The sequence below is a fragment of the Triturus cristatus genome, chromosome 9 (genome assembly GCF_964204655.1).
Source record: "Triturus cristatus chromosome 9, aTriCri1.1, whole genome shotgun sequence".
NCBI classification, from domain to species: domain Eukaryota; kingdom Metazoa; phylum Chordata; class Amphibia; order Caudata; family Salamandridae; genus Triturus; species Triturus cristatus.
In genome coordinates, this window is record NC_140592.1 from 928,448,424 (window position 1) to 928,470,564 (window position 22,141).

Below are 22,141 nucleotides of genomic sequence, written 5' to 3' on the forward strand. Positions count from 1 at the left end.
GCGGAACCTTAACACAAGCCTCCCTGTTCTGGACACCCTTTCGGAATTTGTTGAGGACATTACCGACAGTATCAAGAGACGAACATCGCCAAAAAAATGCCTTTGTTTCTGAGGGGAAAAAATAACATTTTAAAACTTAAAAAACTATATTGTGACATAATGTTTATCTACAATAATGACCGCTATGTCATGCATTAGTCCTTGTGGTGCTGGCTTCATCTCAAACATTAACAATTTCCAGACACAGAGTTAGTTAATGCCCTGAAATCCCATCCTTGACACACAAAACTGTTCAAACCACATTCCTAAGAAATACTCAAGGACTGATTTTGTCTGTCACAAGGACATTGACAAGCAATTGTTTATTTTACTTTTTGGTATAGCTACTGTACCTTCAGTTTGGTGAGTGTGTGCATGTCTGCAATGAAATCCAGGAGTTCGCTAATATACTGCCTCATGCATTCCATGGCTGCGGTTCCACACTGTAAATATTGAAAAATATAGATATCACCTTTATAATCGTCCTACTTTCATTCTGCATGCACTTTTAGTCTTCAAAAAATAATAATTTACACTTCACCTAATTTGCTTAATCTTTTACTCTGGTTACTCCTGGTGGGTCTTTCCATTATTTTAAACGTTCTCAAAGCTCATAAAGGAGCACCATGGATTTTAACTGAAAATTATGGCATCGTGTTTTTTACTTCCTTATTCTCGACCAACAATTTTGCTGATGGAGTAGATGATCATAGTGGTACCCGTATGAAGTCAAACATTTGTAGATGTAATGTCATGCATGGAGTGTAGATTTTTTTCATGGCATGCCTAGTGTAAGATTCCAGAATTACAGAAGTTCACGATGGTTGTGTTCAAGTAGGATGTTGGAGGTCACTTTAAGAAAAACACTGCTGTCGATTCAGTGGGTCTAGCGTACGGCATGCTAGACTCCTTAGCTCATTGAAACTCACAGAAACAAGCCAATGCAAATTACAAATTAAATTAACATATACTCATTGGTAACAAGATCCTGAATACAGTTCTGCCTAAAGTCAGATTATACCAACAAGGTTGTAGTTTCCCATGTCCTCTGTCACCTTTGTCTTCTTGTTTAAATCCTCAACACCTTTCAAACCCAACATATTGTCAACTATGTCCTCATTCCAACATGCTCCATCATCTAACCTCTCAAAGACTCTAACAAATGTAATACTTTTCATTCTCTGAAAACCAGTGCTACCCCTGGAAACCCATGCATCATTAACCAATCTCCCTTTCCAAAATGATTCTATTTCCTGTCTTGCCCACAGGGTATTTCCTGGTTTACGCACCACAGACTGGCTCCACCTACTCATGCTTTATCTCTCTGGGTTCCTCCCTAGTGATCGAAAACTGCACATTCAGAAAGAATATTGTTTGTTTTGGAATGCTCAGTGGATAGATCGCTCAAATGGCACCAGCAAAAATGGACAAGAAAAGAGTTCATCTTTTTGGAGAAGAATTGCACACTAGTGTCAGATATAATTTTCCCCACTGAAAAGAACACCTCCTATGGAAATGTTAAAACATTTGCCTTTGCAAATCACTTACAAAGTAAAAAAGTAATCCAAGTGTGAAAATAATCCAACAAAAAAATCATGCAAAAGAACCCTCCTCCGAGAATGTCAAATTGCAACTGCAGTGGTCTAGCCCTTACAGTGGCATCCACCAATCACTTCGTGGATCAATACCCATCACCTTCACCCTTCAGGAAATTGTCTAATAGACTTTGAGGAAAAAAGATGCAGATGTGGACTTAGACATATGTTTGACTCTGCAATCAGGATGGGAAATCACAAAAGTGATTACAGGCTTTGGCAGAGGATTAAACACAGTCTGATAGGAGGCAGCGGTAGAGGGCACTAGCGCCCTATGCTCTATCATGTAAATTCACATAGCCAGAAGTTCAGATAGGGGTTGGAGATGAACTTAACTAATTGTGTTCAGGTTCCTCGAAGTTATGGTATGTTTACCACCACAACATGAAGAGCAAGCGTCAGTGCTACAAAAAATTGTAAACACAAAGGCAGAAGGACAAAAATATGAGAAGCCCAATGTAGTAGGCGATAATATTGTCATGCAAGTATTAAGGTAAGTATAAGGTAATGGTTGAGTCTAGTGTCTGGTTCAGGACGAGGGTTAGGGTTAAGGAATGGGTTGGGTTCAGTGTTAGGGTTTAGATTTAGGGATAGCCATCGTAAAATATATAGGACATACAAAAAAATATATTATTTTTGTGTGAAATACTCTGTTAATTAATTTGTACAGAACGAGATGTTGGTGTTCTATATTGTGATATAGAACCATCAGAAATGTGTGCTTTCTCACTGTGATAACAGCAAATGGGTTACAAACATTGCTGGACTTCTGCAACCATTTCAAGAACAATCTGGATGTTAGGGTTAATATGTGAAAATGTTTCGCCATGGTCTGTGACCCTCCAAAGTCCAAAACTAAAATACATAAGATCGAGTAAGTTAAGATCGACAGGGCGAAACACTTTTGTTACTTGGGGATTCATTACGATGAGGACTTGAAGTGGGGACATCTGCTTAAGTTGAGATGTTTGCAGTGTAGCAGCTCGATCAAGGTGGTGTTTAGGTTTGCCTTCAGGCTTCGCCATAAGCTGTTGGGATAACTTACACATATTCATAAATCCACATGTCCGTCAGTCGCGTTATATGAAGCTAAGGTCCGGGGATACCTAAACACCACAGCACTACTTAAGGTTGAAAATTGTTTTTTGTGCACCCTCTTGGCTGTACCTAAGAGCACCACAAACATTATTTGTTATGATGAAATTGGACTGAACTACCTTAAGGACATAGTTGTTTTTTTTCCATAGGGTTTATGGCATAAAGTCTGGCTTTGTCCGGAAGCTCCTTTTTTAAAGTTACTGATCAACAATGCCGTAACACTTGATTTTAGTGACCAAAATCCAATGGTTGGTGTATTTCAAGCATACCTTTAAAGAAAGAGGCATTGCAGATTATTAAAATTCCCCTTTATTGCTGGAGCCTGTATCCAAAGAAGGTTTGAAAAAAACATGACTTTTGTAATACATGAGCTTGACAGATCCAGATGGTGCAATCTATGCAAACCTTTGCTACCCATTCTGCTCTCTGCAATTTTAATGGTCCTGCACCCTGTTTGATGCTTGTCACAAATACAACACAGGCGTTATCTAACCCATTTGAGATTAAAGCCCTGAATCTTCTGCTAGCCTTTCCTCTTCGGGTCATCTGGGTGGAACAATTTCATATCTGCCTTTGCGGTCAGGTGCACCATCAAAGCATTAGTAACTTTATGCTTTTCTGCTCCCTTTTCACATAACCCCTTAAACTCTTCTTAGTACCTTGTCTAGTGCTGCTAAGATTATAGATTACCACCCTTCCCTTCTCTTTTTACAACAATAAACAACCCCTGAAGCATGTTTTTTTGTTTTTAAATGTTATTTGTGCGGCCTTAAGAATTAGGAAACGATCTGGCACATGCATCAAAGTAGGCTTTTGCGATTCCTTAATTGCGATTATTAAGGAATCGCAATTAAGGAATTGCAAAAGCCTATGCATGTAGGAATCGCTATGAAAATAGCGATTCCCACACATTCCTTAATTGCGACTCGCAAATTGCGGGTCGCAATTAAGGAATGCCGTCCCATTCATTCCTATGGGCCTCCAGGCCCATAGGAATGAACTGGAGATTGCATGAGCAATTTGCGAGTACCAGTTGGTACTCGCAAATTGCTCATGCAATTTCAAGGGTATCAAAATGACACCCTATTGCACCCTTGAAATTGATCTGTGCACATATGTTGCACACACACAAAAATGCACAAAAGTGCAGTTATCAAAGTTTTTGCAAATTACCATGAAGTTCAACTTCATGGTAATTTGCTCCCCCTATTAGCGAAATCGCTAATTTTTTTACTTTAATGCATTGCATTTAAGGAATCTCAATTTGGGATTCCTTAAATACAATCGCAATTTAAGTAATCGCAATTTAGAGATTCCTTAAATTGCGCTTTTTGCATTTGGGATGATGCATCCCAAATGCAAAAATACCGGTCGCAAAGGGGCAGATTCTGAGTATCTGCCCGTTTGCGACTGTTTTTTCCTTTGATGCATGTGCCTGGATATGGCTTGTGATAGTACTCCAACGAACTATGATGACCTAATGTTTTAGTGGCTTGTTTATGCTGTCAGTAGTTATGCTACACGCAACAATGAAATTACGAGGATTTATTTTATTGTATTGAAGCAGTTTATACATTTTAGTAGATTGTTTTACATGTTGCATGATTTGTATGGTCCTTATGTGTTCTTTATGGCATGTTCACTGAATAAAGAATCTTGACTGACTAACTAAGGTGTGCGCCAATCTGAAGTCTCCGTCATTTGTACCACTCTATATGCCACCAATGTCATGCATGTATACAATAGTTTTCATGTTAGTTCTCGCGGCCAGCTCGTGATGTGTTTATTATGCTCGTGCTTATGTACTTATTGTTATTTGAATGTGTTGCTCGTGCGTGATTCCGAGTCACAGGGGGGTTCTATTCTGTTACTAGACTTGGAATCAGGCCGAGCAGGGAGGCGGTGGGAGGTCTTCTACCTCCTGCGTAGGTGTTTCAGTTCACAAATAACCTGCTTGGAATTACATGTATCTTTGGAGTATTCATCAATACAATCAATCCCTGCAAAACTAAAGCAAAGATCCCTCAGGCATGACAATTACACCAATCACCTTATGGAGAATGCCCTTTACACTTCTAAGGCAATCATTATGAGTGAAAAGAAGATGAAATATCTGCATGTAAAATGTGCCACACATGAGGAATAAGTCTGGGAAATAAACCCGTTAGAAGCATTCCTCGTGTATAAAGTTTTAAGCCTCGTACAAACCCGGCGTGCTCTGCTGTCCTCTCGTCTGCTGGACAAGGTATGCAAATGCGGCTCCAGGGCGTCATATTTTAACCGGCAGATCCGCATAATTCAGGGCTATGCTAATGAACTCGGCATTGTGTGAACCGCAGCACCTCCAGTCTTTGGAAATGCTATGCCTGCCATTTTCTCTGACAGGATAACAAACATCAGGAAGGGGGTCCCTGTCAGCCCTGTCAGAAATGGCCGAGACATCCGGCCCAGTTCACGTGAACTTCGAGGATTCCATTTTTTGTGATATCCTGCGTTTGAACTATGAGTGACAGCAAGCCCGATTGCTCTGCATAATAATACGCGCTAACAATAGATTGTGGCTTCTTATTTGTCATTGGTTTAGAGAGGTGTGATATATGTCTGTGAGAAAGCCAACGTCCTTCCCTTTCGGCACTTACCTTGGAATGCCAGGGCTCCTCTCAAAGTGTGTTTTTTGACACATTCCAGATTAAGTGGTTACTTCTGCAGCGGATACGCCTTCCTCGGTAAATTGCCCTTAACTATATCTCACAGTAGCAAATTAAGCCGCCATAACAGCTGCATACCACAGTGTCGAGAAAAGTAACACTGTCCTATAGGAATGTCGACTGTAGGACACTGAGGGCCACTGTATGGCTATGAGGAAACCGGTAAGTATTACTGTTCTTGACTCCACATGAATCCCAGGTCTGATACCCAGGGCAAACGTAAGGGCAGCCCAAACTGCCCGGAATATGAGTAGTGGAGAACAAAACATCTTAAGGAGACTTCTAAAAACGGATCTACCTAGACTGGCTTTACACGTAACTATGTGCAGAGTAGGTATAGTGAGTGAAGCAGTGGTGGCACACAAAATGCTGCTGGGGCGGGGCGGACACACACACATTCTCTTTCACATGCACACACTCATACACTGATCGACATGCTCACTCACTCACACCCATTCACAAGTGTGCACACATACACCCACCATTCGCAAGCAGGGACACACACACCCATTCACATCACACATGAGGACACATAGATACATTCATACATACACGCATGCGTTCAACTTTTATTAAGGACTTACCTGCCGCAGCATTGACATTGGGTGGTGGGAGGGGCAAGCAGAAGCCTTGGTTGGTTCCAGGAGGCTATGTGTTAAGAAGGAAAGGAAGGAATATCCTGCCTCCTCTTCTCATTGGCTGACCTTGTCATGGTCAGACAATGACAGGAGGATCCTCCTTACCACGTCATAGACTGGGATTGGGTCATTGAGAGTTGCTTCTTAGTAGATAGTTCTCTTCAGAAACGCAATAAGTCTGTTCACTCTCTGACAAAAAACTGACAAATTAAGGAAAGGATGTTCCCCTCCATCACTTTCTTGCAATTACAACACAAAAGCCCCAACTACTTTTTCGAAAACATCAGGCTTTACTTCAAATTCTTTAAAGTATCCGGATGACACGAAATTGACCTTGAAAAAACATTCCTATAAGCTTCTTAAATACGTTTTCTAACTGTGCATCCCAACAGAATCCTCCTTTTATGTTTTCCTTTTTCAATTGATGTCAATAGATATAGCGACAAAAGAGTGGAGCAAATGAGGTTGAAAAAAAATCTAATCCAAGACAACTCCTAGTCTCTATAGCATTGGTCTATGGCCAATCGAGGATGGCTGTAACTGTCAACGCATCAACCATATTCAGACATATTGTTTGCTATTTGATGATTTTGATGACATGTAATGATCAGTGACACGGGAGGATCACAGAACACTTTACCGGACTGAGGAGGTTATGCCATCCAGGCTGTGAAATTTTCAGCCTGGGACATTTTGTCTCAGGCAGATAGACAACCTGCGCATTTAGTGCATGTACAGAGCTTGGTTGTCACACCTAAATGTGAAGAGTGTCTGTCAGGCAGATCTATGCTGAACCTGACAGACACTCTTCATGCACTGGAAAAAAGTCGAGGGCGGAGCCCCTCTGCCCTCAACAAAGGGCCACAGCTGGCCTGAAGAACATCGCACATAGGTGACCAACATACCTTACTGGACTCTGTCGGTGCTCTGAACTAACCCAAAGGTGAAACACAGAGATTCCAAGACCAATACATTAATGGAGAAATACAAGGGAGTGCAGTCATCTGGTGCAGGCTCATATACTTATTTGAAGCATCCATCGTTGTTTTTATTAGTTCAAACTGATATCTTTTACCCACTGACATAAATTACACATTTTGGGCGAATCAGACATTGCTTATAACACAATTTAATGCCCTGTCTTGTAGAACATTACACACAATTGTCAAACCTTTAAGTGGTACAGCCAAACGTTTGATGTCATCAATAAAATGGCTTCTGAGGCTGTGTACAAATCACAACAGTTGCCAGGATGACCAACCTGTGGTTAAACCACAACTGGCTTATCAAATGCTTTTGTGGTTCCAGTCGAAAATGTGATGCAGGCCCTTCTTTAGGATTGCAGCGACGCTTTGGGGTAGCTAAGATTACCTGTCTCACTGAGACTATGGGCCATATGTAGGTAAGTGAAAATTACCGATTCCTAAATACCGAAGTTTACCGATTCGGTATTCAGAAATCGGTATTTCGTATGTAGGTAATTGTTCGGTAAATTTTACCGAATCTGTAACATTCGGAAAAAGTTTACCGATTCCACAATACCGACCGGTATTGCAGAACCGGTATTTACCGAATCTGCAGTTACCGATTCGGTAATTACCGAATCGGTATATACCGATTCGGTAGTTACCGAATCGGTATTTCAAAAACACAGCCATTGAGGAATCAGCCAATCATGTGCAACCACCACCCCTCCCAACCAGGAAGCGGCCACACCCAGGCAGGTGCACACAATCAGAACCCTCTGAAGAGGCTGGGAGTGCTACAGAGCCAGTGCCTGAACATTTGCAACTGATCCTGCACAATGGCCAGCCAGGACACAGATGGAGGTGAAAGGAAGAGGAAAATGAAATTCAGCGTGAAGGAACTGCAGGTACTTGTGGAGGAGGTGGTGAAGCACCACATCAAGCTTTTTGGAAAGCAGTCCCTGCAAGTTGCAGAGTCTGAAAAAAGAAGGATCTGGCAAGGAATACAGTTGCAGGTAAATGCAATTGGAGTGACCCCCCGGGACATTGATGTGCTAAAGAAGCGGTGGTACGACATCCGGATCATCACCAAGAGGAAGATGGCTGAGCTGAAAAAACAGGCCAGCCAGACCGGAGGAGGAAGGAACAGGGCACCTGACCTGACTGAACTGGAGCAGCTCGTGGAGTCCACCATCGAGCCTGAAAGTGTTGTTGGGATCGGGGATGCAGACAGCTCTGCCAGAGCTGCTACCAAAAAAGGTAAGAAGCATGTGCAGCATAGTGCCCCCCCTTCCCCTATCCCAAATCCCCAATTGTGCTTTGTGAGTCCCACTCCAGTACAGGTGTGTTAGGTCAGACCAGCAATGCATTATGGGTGATGTAGTCAGTGAATCCCCTATCATGACAGGATTCCCACGGAACAACAGGGCATGTGACACACATCAGCGAGAATGAGGCAGAGGACAAAGAGATAGTGTTGCACAATTGTATTATGATGTGAGCAATGTAGGCCTGCAGATACACTGAGCTAATGTAACGTTTCTGTCCACAGGCGAGACATCGCGCAGGACTGCTCAGGAGAAGGGAGGGAGGGCACCCAGGAAGCACATCCACCAGAAGGCCACCACGAGTGTAGGGCACACAACACCACCACAGCCAGCCTCACCACCACAGCCAGGCTCGCCAACACAGCCGGCTACGCCACCACACCCAGCATCGCCGCTACTGCTAGCCTCACCAGCATCCACACCACCAGCAGTGGTGAGACCTAGGAGGCGTGCTGTTGGCAGACTGCATGTGTCCGAGTCCTCCTCAGAAGACTCGAGGGGGGATGAAACAACCAATGTGCCAGTGGATGATATCAATGCTGGTGTGCTGTCCACCGTTGAGGGAGCAAACACAGGTGCCAGACGCTGCCGCAGGGCTCGTGTCAGCAGTCCACCTCCTCTGGGTGAGAGCCATGGTGTCTTTGGAGGGCTGGAGGCAACCATGGTGAAGGTGCAGCGCCTACAAGGCAAAGCAATACAGTCGGTACAACGACAAATGAAGTGCCTAAATGACAAAATGGGTAATATTGACAGGGGCATTTCATCAATGGCTGAGGGCATGAGGGAGATGGCTGCGGGCATGCGGGACATGTCGCAGTCTGTGATGCTGCTGTGCAGTAAAATGGAGGAGGACAGAGCAACACGTCGAAGGGAGAGGCAGAACATTGCGCACCATACCAGGGCAGTGAACCGCCTAGCTACTGCCACTTCTCTGCTCTGCAGACGCTCGGTGGCCATGCAGGAGGGGCTTGCGCACTGCAGCACTGATGTCACTAGGGGGCTGGTTAAGGTGACCAGTGCTATTGAGGTGCTGCTGACGAGCCAGTCTGCCAATACGGGTGCTGTGGATGTCGTGGACAGCGAGGACACGACCAGTAGGAGCAGCATGGGGCTGCCACTGGTCCCACAGCCAGTGAGGACAGTCAATCACTGGCATCCCGCACTGTAGTGCGTGGGCGCAGACACTGATGCAGCACACACATACAGGACACATTTGGGTGAAGTAACCCATGACTTCCAACTATGGATGTCACCAATTTGATAGGCCAGTGTTTCCGTTGTGTTGTGGCGTAGTGCCCGCAAATTAAAACTACGTCATTGCATCCAACTACTGGCTGTGTCCCCTTACTTACTCAGAAATAGTTGCATGTGATCTCTGCCCGTCTCGCTCTCCAATCTGTTGCTGCTGGCACTCCTGCTGCGTTGGGCTCTGGCTGTGCAAGATCATCATCATTGTCCTCAAAATCTGTTATTTCCACCTCTGTACCAGTCTTTGTGGCAAGGTTGTGCAGCATTGCACAAGTGGCAGGGATCTTGCAGCAGATGATGGGTGTGTACTGGCGTGCGCCTCCGCTTTTGTGGAGGCAGCGGAACCTGCTTTTCAATAGTCCAAACGTGCGCTCCACCACGGTGCGTGTTGATTTGTGTGCCACATTGTATCGTCTCTCACTCAGGGTTGATGGGTGTAGGTAGGGAGTGAGGATGAATGACCGCACGGCATATGCACTATCGCCTAGGTGAGTTAGAGTACCATTAGTCACATACACCAATACACATTCATATGCGGTAAGTATTAGGGAGTGTCACAGTGATTTACCTAGCAGGTATCCTTCTCCGAATTCTCCGGCAACCAGGCGTGTGTAGATCCCACTGTTCTGGAAGATGAAGGAGTCGTGGGTGCTCCCAGGAAACTTTGCTACGATGTCAGTGATTATGTTTCCAGCATCGCAGATTACCTGCACATTTATGGAGTGGGTGGACTTTCTGTTCCTGTAGATATGCTCAGTGGCTGATGGTGGGCAGATTGGAATGTGTGTGCCATCAATACAGCCTATGACATGTGGGAACTGTGCCATCTGGTAAAAGTCGGTCTTTGTTTTCAGAAGTTCAGTCTGTGTGTTTGGGAAGCTAATGTAGTGTTGCATTCTCTGCATCATGGCATCCATGAACTTCCTGAAGAAACGAGACAGGCAACTCTGGGATACCCCGCCTACCGCAGCTATCACCCCCTGGTAACTGCCAGATGCCAGTAGATGTAGGCTACAGAGCACCTGCACATGTGGAGGTATGGCATGCGCCCTTGTTGTTGGATGGTCCAGGAGTGGGTGCAAGTCCCTTATCAGGTCCATGATGGTTTGGGCCTGTAGACGTAGGCGCCTTGCAATCACATAGAGAGCCGCAATGGTGTTCACGCTGTTGCATTTTGGGATTGCTTATATGCACTGTGGCTGATTACCACCTGCTTTCACTCAGTGTTAATTACCGACTCTTAAATACCGAATTTCATGGAATTCGGTAATAACAGATTTACCTACATCTCTTTTCTCGTTTTACCATTTCATATTTACCGAATCGGTAAATATGAATTCGGTAATTCTGATTCGGTAAATTAGAATTCGGTGAAGATGAATCGGTATTTACCGATTCATAATTACCGAATCCTTCTTTTTGGACTCCTACATCTCATTCACCTCAATACCGGTCGGTAACATGATATTTACCAATTTTCGGCCGTTACCGACCGGTATTTAGCTACCTACATATGGCCCTATATCACAAAAGCAGGTTAAGCTTGGTTTGTGTTACACAACTAGATTTAAAAGTGGCAGTGCTAGGCCCTGAAAAGAGCAGGGCTTGGGGTAAACAGTCCCACCTCATCCCCTCTTGTGATTCCCCAAACAGAAAACACTGCATGGCCCAGGTTCATCAGTACAGAATCCTGTGAAATGAGCATTAAATAACAGTCCTGATAACAATGTTATTGAGAACGGCAATTTGATAAGACAAACAAAAAGTTATGTGTTTTAGATGTAGTTAGGAGCAACATCTTTCCAAAGGAGGCTCAAAGATGTATGAATTACGCCCAAAATAACACACAAAAACAACCATTTGTAATACCAATCATTCTGACTGCTTTGTATTGAAAACATATTTACAATCTTTAATTACATACATAAAATGCAGTTCATGGGTGTCAGGATGGATAGTTAGGTCACACAGACTGGAAGTAGTGCTTGTCTGCTGGATATGTACTTGGTGTGTGTGTGTTTATACATGTGTGGCTGTGTGTGCGTGCATACATGTAAGCCTCAGGTACAACATAGGGTGCAAGGAGGTGCACATAGTGCAGGTGATGGGCAAGCAGGGTGCAAACAGGAGGTGCACAGGCAGTAGGTGGGAGGTGTGCAAGGTGCAATAAGGGCAATCAGTGACTAAGGGGGTTACGCAGAGTGGAAGGAAATTGAATAAATATAGAGAGCGGGAACTGGAAAAAGGCACATTTGAGGGAGGCTAAGTGGTGGTATGTAATTAAAGAACAACCACTGACTATCTAGGGTGGTATGTAATTAAAGAACACCCACTGACTATCGAGTGCAAGGTGGGTGCAGTGCATGATGCAGCTGTACGCCACTGCGTGTGAACATTTATGGCATTATCAGCGGTGGCCCCTCCATTAGACCAGTGGAGCACGGCACCCCCCCCCACCACCACCACCACCACCACCACCCACAAATAAAACAATAATGAAACCGGTTTTAAGCCTGTTTTATTTTAATCCCCCTGGATCTGCCCCCAGTCTACCTGGAAGCACAAAGTACCAGTGCTCAGGACAATCCTGACGCTGCTTTCATGCAGCGCCAGGATTGGCCGCAGTGCATTCTGGGAGCCCGTGCCCCGAAGACTGAGGAGCGCAAAGCAGCAGGCAGCGAAGATCAGGTAAGTTGTCATTTTTTTATTATTGTTATTTTGCTGGGGACCCCTCCCCAGCTCCTTCCTCCAACCCGCCCGCCACTTTGGCAGGAGACAGGTTGCTACTGGGCATTATGTTCATTTGTGAGAGCCACATCTCCCATATAGTGGCGCTACATCCTGTGCAGCAACAGTGCAATCTTTCATACAGGTAAAGAACCATTAAAGCAAATGCAGCAATGGTGACCAGTCTGTCTTTTCCAATTAGTCAAATACTGCACTCACCATACTTATGGCAGGCTAGGGGCAATGTGTGCAACATGTACTGGGTTACAGATGCACAAAAGGGACTAGCGAAGCAGAACAGGTGGTTGACAACTTAAACTGTACATATACAAGGGCGTGTTGACTGCATAGGTAAACCTACAAAACCTTCACCTTTTCGAAATCCCAAGCAATAAATATTCATCAACCCAATTGTTAAATTAAAGAGTATGAAATTACAGGAACTGCCATCAGAGGGATTGGAATCAGTGGCTTTGGTAAGAAAATATCAAATGAATGTGATAAGGAGATCTTAAAAATCCTAGTATTTTTGAAAATTATGTGCATGTTTCCTCAGGAAATGTGAAAATGTACCACCTCACTGGCTGGAATCGACCCTTACGGTAGTTTGAGGAATGGTGCCAATAGACGTTATGATCACAAACACAGAGCTAATTCCATTTTGGGTGCAAATTCCAAGTTTATCACGAAACAGGATTTCAAGCTGAGCCATACTTACCAGGCACTAATTACACATGTGCTGATTGCCCACACGTTAACATTGGCTACTTTAGACACAACCTGGTGGGATCTTGTTGGGAAATTCCTGAGATTCCTATTTGTGACCCCAGAAACATATTCAAGGGTGTGAAATTCCAAGCTGCACACCCTCAATCTTGTTTGAGTGTGTGTGTGATTGGAATTTCATTTTATTTGCCAACGATCTGGGGCGACTGGTGTTCATAGGCCAAAGGGACATTGTCCTGCCACTCTCTGGGATGAGGCAAGAATAGGGAAATAAACACAGAGCAGCTGAAAATAAATCACTGCTCGAAGACAGTGTACTGAAACTCTTGGGTGAACTCAAGTGAACTTTACACATGTCTTACTGCGCAAGTGCCAGGCAGCAAGGTTTTCTTCGACCTGCAGGCACAAGATACAGCAGTGACATATCAGGAGAGGGAGTTTAGAGTTAGAGTGAATTAGAAAGCAATTGCTTCCGGTTGCTTTTGGGGCGCATAAACAGTGGCCCTGGGGGGAGTTACAAACCTCCATCCACTTCAATGGCTGGAAGTGGTGCAGGCAGATGAGTCAGAGACAACATATTTTTTAAACTAAATTAAATTGACTCATAATTTTAACAGTTAAAATAAGGTATTGAATTAAACATTAGTTCCTATGGGCTTGTAAGTGTCTTCCTCCATTATTTTCTATTGGAAGATGTTGCAGTACCAATGATTAGGCATATGTGATGCTGGACTTGCTTCAAATTGTTCCTGGAGTACATTTATAACTGTTTTGGATCTTTTCTGACTCTAGTAACTAAAGAAGTGTAATTTGTGACTAGCAATGGTCTTACTCTTTTTGGGTGGGAGCATGTCCTTCCCTAAACCCCTCCCTAGCCCCTAAATACTGAGCCCGAAACCCCTCCCACTTATTCACAAATAATCCTCAGCCACTCCCACTGTCCTTCCCATGTTTACTACTAGAATATTGGCTACATGTGCAGAGATCTCTACAGTTAGAGGAAAACGCTTTGCAAATAAAATATAGGTGAGGCAGAGACGTAGACTTCCAAACGTAGGTTAGTAAATAGCATTTTGTAGTTCGTTAGTAGTAATATTGAAGTACTACAAAATGCAGTTTGTGACTATGCCCCATATTGTCTCCATTGCCTGCTGAGAGCATTTTCTATCAAGTTAGGTAGAAAACCTGTGGCCCTTTCCGTTCCATCTTTCATGCTATAGTATCAGCACAGTAGACTTGGCCAATGAATCCCCACCATCTTTGGAGGACTTAACACCTCCCCCAGGCAGGCTCAAAAGAGGAGCTGTTGGGGCCTCCACTGATGCAACATCCACCGTCAACATTTTTAAATTGGGTGCCAAAGCTGGAGAGCATCTGCTGTTTAGTGGTGGATTCTGTACTATAGCTCTCCTCTAAATCAGGCCCTAATATTAAAAGTGACCTAAACAAAACAAACACAATTCTGGTAAAATGCAATAATAATAAATATATTTCTGAAGTTGAGTTCGTTAAGTGAAAAAGACTAGCTTTATCAATGCTCATTACCCCTGTGTTCTAAAGAAGAGCGGTGTTCGAGGCCAAACAAAAGCACCACATTGACCACTACATGTTTTCAGAACCACGTGGTACTTACCCCAGGTCCACAAGCGATCATCTGTTTGTTTAGAATTGTGGACTCTGCAAGCTTTGTTCCAACATCTGCGCAAATAAACTAATAGGAAATTGAAAAGAAATTCGTTTTTTCAGAGAAATCTTGAGAACTGTGATAAGATAAGCAATTTAGAAAACATGCACTCAAATTAATTTGTCAAACTTTATATTGAGTTCGCACATACACATGTGATGGTACAGGGTTTAAATAGTGGTTCCTGTAGAAAGGGATGATCAGCATGTAAATTTGTAGTGTACACATATTGTCCCTATTATTACACATAATTACACCAATGAAGGGTTCTGGAATGTAGCACTTCATGTGAACACAGCAACATTATGATATGATATAAGAGCTATGGAAGAGCTTGTTAGGACTCTTCCTGCAGCAAAGCTCAACTATCAAAAATTGCATAAATGTTGGTTATATACAAGTGCCAAGTACTAAGGAGCCTTATTGGTAATCCTTGACAAATAAAAATTATTAAAGCCGCCCAGTGCCTCATTTATAGTTTGGCAACTGCTCCACCAAACCTGCGGTTCCCTCACTCTGTCTTCAGACTGGGTTTACAGTGGTTGCACCATAGCTGGATCCTGCAGCATAGAACTTTGACTTGAAGACCCATCTGCCACAGAGTCATCAGGTCACAATGATGGACTCCCTGCACTGTTTAAGGCAGTGCAACCCTCACTAGATTTTCTTGCAGAGAACGGCCATGCAAAGCATGGCACTCCCAGCCAGGGAAAACCACCAATGGCCTCCATGTGCAGAGAGAAATTTGTGTGTGTGTCAGGGGAACTGATTTTTTTTGTTTTTCAAGAGCAAACTTCCACTTTGAGATTTTAATCGTGAGAAACAAAAACGTTTGCCAAAGAGGTGCAACAAACATGGCTCCCTCTCCACTAACCTTTGTGCCTTCAGACCAAGCACCTCTGTGGGCAGTTGCCCTCAAGGTTTAGAGATCCCCATCTGATGCTGAGGGACATCTACATAGGGCAGGTGGTCCTTGGCAAGGTCAGTGGAGACCATAACCATTTAATGAACTCACTGGCATCTTGATCAAATTCTCATATTTTATTTGTAAACACGTGCTTCATTTGGTAAGTTTGGTCATAGCCTTAAAGTCATAGATACTACTCCTTGGTGCCCACAAACCACGTCTCCAGAGACCTGTGGAATAGTCACCTGGCTCTGTCATTCTTGTGAAATAAATCCCTTTTTGGCCTGTTGTTCAAACATTCACTCTTCATAGTCAATGATGCAGTGTCATGAAATGTAATTCTCTGCTTTTTTTGTATGTTTTTTTTGTAAATACAAAAATGTGCAATTTAATCAAGATTTATAGATGCTTGAACACCAAGGGCGAGACCTCATCACAGATTTCTGATGGAACTGAAAATGAAAGTTTCATTGTCCATTGGGAATCTCAAGTTGTGAAGAAGTACTACTGGTCTGGCGTTTTTCACCCAGGCATTCTGCCTGCTGAGAACGTGCAAAATGTCCAGATGAAAATTTGGACTAAAATGGAGGAAAGCAAGTGAGGATTCTCACATGGTGTTCCCCATGATTCTGTAATTGGACGTTATTAAAAATCACCATTGTCCATAGTATTGGTAATTCCTGCTGAAATGCCGGTACACTTCAAATAATCCCTTAACTACCATGTAACAAATTTGAAAGATGCATTTTGCTACAGTATATAGATTAAAGTGCTATTCATTTTAAAAAATATATATTTTATTACATTTTTCCCCCATTTTTTTCCATACAATAGCAGCAAGTGTACAAAAATTAATTAGATATAATTCCATTAAGATAACCAAGATAGGTAAAATTCAATAGAAGACCAGCAAAAATTCATAATTCATTCCTACTTGTAGAAAAGCACAGCTTATAACATGATCCCAACAATAATACTAATTAACACCTAGCCAGGCAGGTCGTGAGCGGACCCCATATCCTCCTCCCTTTGCTTTTAGCCCGCTTGCCTTTGCATACATACAGTGCATTTCCAAAAAAGTAAACATGCAAGAAGCACCCTTTCCATTGCTGAAAAGTCAGAGGCAGAGGGTCAAGTCAAGATGAGGAGGTATACAACCTAAAAACCGTCATTGCTATGAAAATTATTTCTGATCCAGACCCAACTAATGACTTGTCCACCCCCAATAGCATAAACTGCAGAGATGGGGCGATGTTAATCTTCAAAACTTCCCCTAAGAAGCCAGCAATTTCCAATCCAAGCAATTTTAAGATGGGGCAAGAGTCAAACATATGAACCATCTCCGCCTCAATAGCATGACATCTAGGACAGAGACTTCCTGCTTCACCACCCCATTTCGCAATCTTTGCTGGAGTTATATATAGGTCAAACAGCCTTTTGAATTGTTGCGACTGTAAGTTTGAGGCGCACATTATTGACCCTTCCGTTTCAAGTGATTATAAGAAACTGGAGTCCACCACCTCAAGCCTCTCCCGCCATTTTCCATTATACTTATCCAAGTCATCTGGGACTCGTTCCAGCAAACAGCCATATAGCTGCAAGATAGAGGGGTGAATGCCTTTACCCAGTATTTCCGAAAGGGGAATTCAATCAAAACCTACTGCCCCCCCTCGCCTTTCTCGTAAGAAAATCCTGCAGCTGTAAATATTTAATAAAATCCAAAGGTCCAGCATTACATCTACTGCAGACCACCACAAAGGGTGCAATGAGATTCTCAGCGAGGTGTCAAATCCTGCCACATCCCCTGCATGCCCACCTAGCTAGGCAATTATCATAAAAAAATGCGCCAAGTGATTCTTATAGTGGGTATGCTTAAAATAACTTGGCTCAAAGAACTTCAGTAGGGGGGTACATAACATATTGCCCCACGTTCCATTATCCGGCAGTTGTATAATAAATATACTGTAATCTTGCAGAGAAGCAGTAAAATAAAATAATCTGAAATTGGGGAGTGCCCACCCCCGTCTCTAGGTAAACACATAAAAATGTTAGCCCTCCTGGTCCTCGCCTAGATGAATCTTGCCACTAATCTATCAATTTTTTAAAACCATTCATTATTAACCTCCAATGGACCAGTGCGAAAAACATGTAGCAATTTAGGAAGGAATATAATTTTAACCAGGTTACACCTCCCCCCATAGAGAGTTTTAAATTATCCCACTGGGTGAAGACCTTCTTAGTTTTCTCTAAAATAGCTGTTAGATTTAGATCGATTTTACGCTCCACTTTAAGTAATACATATTCCTAAATATATAGCTTCATCTGTAATCTTGCTATCGGTGGCTAGGGTCTGTCTGTTGATCAGTACTTGGGTTTTGGCCCTGTTAAGCAGAAACCCTGATTGATTCCCAAAGTCTTCTGCAATGTCATCAACAGCGTGAAGAGCCTGATCCGGATAACTGGTAATTACAGCCACATCATCGGCATAGACCATGATTTTTGTATCCTAGCCCTGTAAACTGACGGGCAAAATATCAGGAGAAGATTCCAGACTCCTGAGAAAGGGGTATAAATAACGCAAATAGCAAGGGGGAGATGGGGCAGCCCTGTCTATCAAGAGGGGCTCTGATTCATGCCCCATTATTTGTAAGCGGGCTATAGGTTTATTAATCATTACACGTATTGCATTGACAAATTCCCCCCCACGTCGTATTCTTCCAGAACCTGCCACAAAAAACCCCATGACACCCTGTCAAAGGCTTTTTCGGTGTCGAGTAAGGCCACCCCCATAGGTTTTGCAAGGACTTTTGTTGCATCAAATACAGAAATAACCCTCTGGACATGATCCGAGGTCCCTCTACCAGGGATGAACCCATGCTGCCGGTCTGACCCCAGTCGATGTATGACACCAGCTAGCCGGCTAGCAAATTTTTAGAGTAGACCTTCACATCGCTATCAAGTAGTGTAATTGGCTTATACGAACCCAGAGCTGTAGGATCCTTACCTTTTTTAAAGAAGATAATTATATCCGCAATGCCCCATGACCCGGGGGGGGGGGGGAGCCCCAACTCTGGCTTCGTTAAATAGTCTCAACAGTTCAACAGTGAATTTCTGCATAGAACACCTTATAAAATTCAAGGGGCATGGATTCTGCCCCAGCTGCTTTCCCTGATGGAAGGGCATAGAAAGCCGGCTGTAGTTTTTCAGGTATTATACCAACCCCTAAAAGCAATCTCTCCTCATCAGTGATTCCACTCAGTTGCCCAGAAGTGCCAATATCTTTTGCCACGGGGCCACAATCGGGAGTAGCTTTATAAAGATCTCCATAAAAACCCCTGAAGGCCTCTCTAACCATTCCATGATCCGTAACCAAGCTACCTTGCAAATTCCTTATTTTAATAATATAACTGGCCACCCCCTGTTGCCATACCCTGACTGCGAGAAAGTGCCCCATTCGCTCACTATACTGATAGCGATCCTGATCTTTAGCCAAATATTTCCCAGCTATTTTCTCGGCAAAGTTCATTTAGGCGTGCCTTGGTGATGGCTATCAGGTTCAGCCTGGGTGCAAGATCCGTCCTGGTTTTTACAGCACTGATTAATTCTGCCTCCAGGTTGCCTAGCATTTGATATAGTTCCTTGCTGTGTCCCAGCTCCCGCTTCTGTTTAATAATGCTGAAGCTCAGGGTTTCCCCCCTCACCCTGGCTTTGAATGCATCCCAAACTATTCCCAAAGAGGAGCTCCCTTTATTCAGATAAAAAAAAAAACTGATCCAAGGCTTCATATGTTTGCCATATTCAGGATCCAACAACAATCCCCTCTCAAAAGTCAATTTTCTAGGTGTACAGCAAAGCTCAGCTATAGAGAGCTTGAGAGTAATTGGGTTATGGTCAGACACCGCTCTTGGGAGAAGTTCAACCTGGGCCCCGTAACTAATATGGGTTACACAAAAAAATAGTCAAATCTGGCAAACGTGCCGTGGGGAGCTGAGTATCCAGAATCTGGGGCCTTCAGAGGGGGCCAAACGTCAATCAAACCTAACTCCTTCTGCAAATACCCTAGGGATCTAAAAGAATGCAGTTTGTGCCCAGAATAGCTTTCTTCCCTACCGCAAAGCCCCCCTCTAGAGCCATTTAAATTGAAATCCACACAGGCTATTAATGGATCGTGGCAAGATGGGAGCTTGGTTGCCAAAAAGTTAACCCGGGCAAGACTGAACTAGTCTTGCCAGGGAAGAGTGAGATTTCCTGGGGCCCACACTATTGGCTGGCGGAATTAGGAACCCCTCCACTCCCTCCCCCTCCGTGAAAAGCCTTGGGGTCACTATAAATGCAGATATTTCGCTTAGAGGACAAGTAGGGGTAGTGGTCTCTACCTGTTTTTTCCAACTGCGCAAAATCAGGAAGATTGCCCACCTGCTGACCCACTCAGCCCTCATACAGGTGGTGATAGCCCTGGTACTTTCACGTCTCGACTTTTCCAATTCTATCTACCTCGGCCTTCCACTGTTCCTACTCAGTCGCCTCCAAATGGTACAGAACCGGGCTGCAAGACAAATCCACAAACAATCTATATGGCAATCTGCCAGACCCTTGCTATTCAAACTTCACTGGCTACCATTGCCCAACGCGCAGCTTTCAAGACAGGGTGCGTAATTTTTAAAGCCCTGCACAGCAGGAGCCCCAAATTCATCAGATGCATGATTGTAAGGCATGCCCCACTCCGCAACTTGCGGTCAGCCCATCGTCAGCTTCTGACTACCCCTGCCTTTAAGCTCAAATGCCAGGGAGTTTGCAGGTTCTCCTATCTTGCCCCTAAATACAGGAACTCCCTACCACTAGCAATCCGGATGTGTGACAACCTGTTGGGGTTCAGAAAGGCGCTTAAGACCTGGCTGTTTGAGCAAGCCCACGCGTAATCCGCCTCCGTCGTGACACTGTCCAAGATCAGCGCCATGAAACCTCCTGGTGACTGTTCGCTTTAGAAATTTCTGCTAACATAACATAACATAACAGACCTGGGTCATCTAATACTGGGACATAAAATGAGCATAAAGAGAAGACCCACTGCCTAAATGCACTCCAGTATTCGCCATCTGCCCAGCTTATCTGCTGCCTTATGTCCAGGGGTAATAATATTTCCTTTCACTAGAATAGCAACCCCCTTAGTCTTTGTCCTAGTCATATGACAGGCTACCTTCAATCCTAAAGTATTCAGCATAGCAGTGTCCTTACTGGCAATGTGGGTCTCCTGTAGACAATATACTTCTGCTCTTAAGAATCTTAGGCCCCTTGTACTCATCTCCTTTTCCCTTTATCATTTAACCTTCCCCATTGCCGGTAGGCTTGTCTTTGACTGTTTGCCAGCTTCTAGCTCAACTCCCCTCCCCCACCTCCCTCTATGCTCCTTGGGACCTGTTTTTGTTTTATCTCTTCCCTATGTAACCAATGTTATTCGATGTTTACTGATGTTATACTATGAATCCGACAGCGGAGCCCTAGCAACATGGCCGACGCCTGGTGGAGCTACCTAGGTAGCTATAGAGGAGATTGGTAGTTGTTCTCCCCTACCACTGTGTTCCTGGACTATTGCCCAACACTCATTACTGCTTCGAGGAATGGAGAAGGTCTGCACACTTCGGAGCTGTCTCTTCCACCTCCCCTCACATGGGGCGAGCTGGAGGATGAGACGGACGGCGTTTCCCAGTAACACCTGGACCATTGCCTTCTATGGAACTGTGACGATGCCCCATGGGTGGAAACTAAAACTGTTTGTACATACCACGGAGCCCGAGTACCCTTGGCTGCTGCCCAGTGGAGCTTTCCTATGCAGCTATAGAGGAGTCTGGCTCTGGTTCACCCCCGCGGCCGTCACCTACCCAGCCGGACATCAGACATTGTATCTCATGGTTCTTCACGGTTTTATCTGTCTTTCTCTTTGACTGTTTTGACTGCTTTGTTCCCCCTGAGGCACCACGGGAGAGCCCCCTGAGGCACCATGGGGCTCTCCCCCCACCCCTCTCAGGTGTAACCCCCCGCTCCCACCAAGATAAGTGCCATAAGCACAAATAAGAGAAAAACGGAAGACATCGCTTAAATTAAGGTGAATCAAGCCAATTAATAAAGAGGGCCCCAAAGCTTAATATTGTTTTTGTTTGCCAGAACTTGACCCAAATATTCTTTAGGCCGAATTTCAGATGCAATAAAATTAACAGACCCCCTGACAATAGTTTTCAGTCTGGCGGGGGCCAACAAATATGCTTTGAAGCCAGCATCTTAAAATGGTTTGATCACCTGTCGCAGGCGCCACCAGAGTTCCACAGTTGTATGGCAAGAGTCAGGGAATACGAAAATAGAGCAATCTAGATATGTCCGTCTTGCATCCGGGCCGACTTTCTCAAAAATGGCCTGGCGAAGCAGAAAGTTGCCAAAAAATACTAAAATAGCCCTCGGTTGTCTTGAATCTCTACTAGACTGG

The 22,141-nt window shown here is 44.0% G+C and overlaps 1 protein-coding gene across 1 annotated transcript in view; it reads right to left on the reverse strand.

The window, feature by feature from the left end:
* Window positions 1-22,141, reverse strand: part of UNC79 (unc-79 subunit of NALCN channel complex) — a 628,882-nt gene that overhangs the window by 70,254 nt on the left and 536,487 nt on the right. The window contains exons 45-46 of the mRNA XM_085626482.1: window positions 14,706-14,783; window positions 393-482 (exon numbers count right to left, since the gene is read on the reverse strand). Of these exons, the coding sequence (XP_085482608.1) occupies window positions 393-482; window positions 14,706-14,783 (168 nt within the window). The remainder of the gene's footprint in view (window positions 1-392; window positions 483-14,705; window positions 14,784-22,141) is intronic.